The 2263-nt window shown below is 36.0% G+C and overlaps 1 protein-coding gene across 1 annotated transcript in view; it reads right to left on the reverse strand.

Annotated features, from left to right (window-relative positions):
* Positions 1–1487, reverse strand: part of Dhc1 (dynein axonemal heavy chain 1) — a 44894-nt gene extending 43407 nt beyond the window's left edge. Inside the window, exon 1 of the mRNA XM_026817734.1 lies at positions 1441–1487. Within this exon, the coding sequence (XP_026673535.1) occupies positions 1441–1467 (27 nt within the window). The 5' untranslated portion in view covers positions 1468–1487. The remainder of the gene's footprint in view (positions 1–1440) is intronic.
* Between the last annotated feature and the right edge of the window lie 776 nt (positions 1488–2263).

Raw genomic sequence — 2263 nt, forward strand, 5'->3', positions numbered from 1 at the left:
ATGTGTACATCTATCCCATCGATGGGGGGAGAAGGAGGGGATGTTACTGGGAGGAATGGCAGCTAGTATAATATAAGTAATAATGTAATAGTTAATACTTTATACTCGTTTTTTTCGAAATAGTATTTTTCAAATTTGCTGACACTATAACTCAAAGATCAAATATCCGATTGACTTGAAATTTTAACACAGCGTTCTAGACGTGCTTTATTGTTGAATGACGTAGAATATTCTTGATTGGATGTAAACTGTAATTTTGGCAACGAAAAAACGAAAATTTTTGTAAGGAAAGGTCGAAAAATTTCTTAGAAACTCCGCCATTTTGTCAGATTTCAACATTTCTCGGATATCCTACGTCATTAAACGGAGAATACTTTCTAGTTTAAGATCGTCTTTGTCTTTTTTCATTTTAGACACCCTAGCGAACTGTATGATATCAGCAATTGAGGCACTTCTTTTGGCGTCTCGGGAGATAGAGCATAACTTGATCGTCTTTAATTATTTTTGCACAAAAAAATTATTTTACACAGTTCATTTATAGTCAAATACATACATAAAATTTAACCAAATTCCATAGAATAATTTCTTAAAAAAAATTCCCAAAAATGACCTAAATTTTAGGCAGGTTACACTTGGAAGGCCCCTTAATATACAGGGTGGGTTCTTTTATTCCATCAGCCGAAACAATAAAAAATATCTGATTCTATTTAAAGAAAAGATTAATGACCTTCATATGTCCTTTACACGTCCACCCACAAAAAAAAGTACCATCAGAATGTGCCCCTCTCAAAACCATTCCACTTCATCTGAAACATTGTTTGCTATGCTTAATAATAAACCTAGATAGGAAAATGTAACGACCCACCCTATATAATCTGGAGATTTTATTAGAAAATTTTATATATTTTCTTGTTAACAGAACATGAAATACAGTCATCCAAAATATCGACCAAACTGGTACTAAAGACCGGTCAATTACACACTGAACATGCATGCAAATACGTTCTCCACACGAACATAATAGAAATAAATCAGTACGTCGATATTTATTCTCCCTTCTAGCCTCATCATATACCCCGTAAAAATGTATCTTAGAACTCTGATAAAAAAATTTAATTTATGCAGGCGTCCAAACGAGCCACGCATACCAAAAGAAACTACGTCGATTCGTCAACGAGATAAGATCGAAATTGCAGTGGTCTCGCGTGAACAAAAGCGAAAATTTGTAAATCAAGTATATTACTCATTATCTACGATCTAACGGCGATTCAGGCCGAGTTCATGTGAAATTATTCTTATCAAAGATCTCGGCACCCTGGCAACCGGCCCTCATCGCTTTAACCGCGAGTCGTTTAATCGTTATCGACGTTAAAATGGTTATCAATTAAATTTAATTAAATTCGTAAGCTACACGTGACGATCTCTCACTCTATTGCTTACTCTGGCCTCCTCCGTGGTTTCCGTCATCTCGACGAGTCTTCGACGTCGTTTCGTGCCTCCAAGTCCTTACGCAGTCCCCGTCGTAATGCGACATTAACTCTGTTACCCAGTCTCTCTAACAATCATTCTCCATCTCTCTCTCTCGTTCGCAACCCCTTATGTTTCCACCATCCCCCACGGTATTTAACATAATGACTCATTATCATAAAAAACAATATGAGAACGCGCCACATTCTTGCCGCATTCCCCGTGACAAGAAAGCTGTTCCGAGTAATGGACGAGGAATTTCAAATGAAAGAGGGTAGCTTATCGAGCGAGGGGTCATTATCGTGATAAGGAAAGGAGGGTCTGGCACGTTGCAGCTAAGGAACAAAAAGTGCCCGACGTGCATCGACCCGCGAATAGGGGATGAAAGTACTAATCGATTTGCACAGAGGTAGTTAGTTGTAGGTATTTATTATACAAAATACATAAAGATAAATAATATTAAAAATATGTAATACTTGCAATTTGTCATATATAAATCTTAAACAAGCTTTCATAATTCGATTTCATGTCATTTTATTAATATTCTTTGATGTATTCAAGTGTATACAGGGTGTTCCAAAACTAGTGTAAGGTGAAATGGGAGGTTCCTGACATAATTTTAAACAACATTTTCCTTAGCGGAAAAGTTGTCCGAGGCGTGGTTGAGGAGTTATTAACATTAGATTGCCCAAGGAAGTCATTTTGCCAATTTTTGGGCAAATGTACAAATAATAATGCATAAATTATTTTTTTTCCCAAGTGAAGTAAATTTTTTGTATTGTTAACATTTACTAAT

The sequence above is a fragment of the Ceratina calcarata genome, unplaced genomic scaffold (assembly GCF_001652005.2).
Source record: "Ceratina calcarata isolate Rehan_Ccalc_2016 unplaced genomic scaffold, ASM165200v1 scaffold60.2, whole genome shotgun sequence".
Classification (NCBI taxonomy): domain Eukaryota; kingdom Metazoa; phylum Arthropoda; class Insecta; order Hymenoptera; family Apidae; genus Ceratina; species Ceratina calcarata.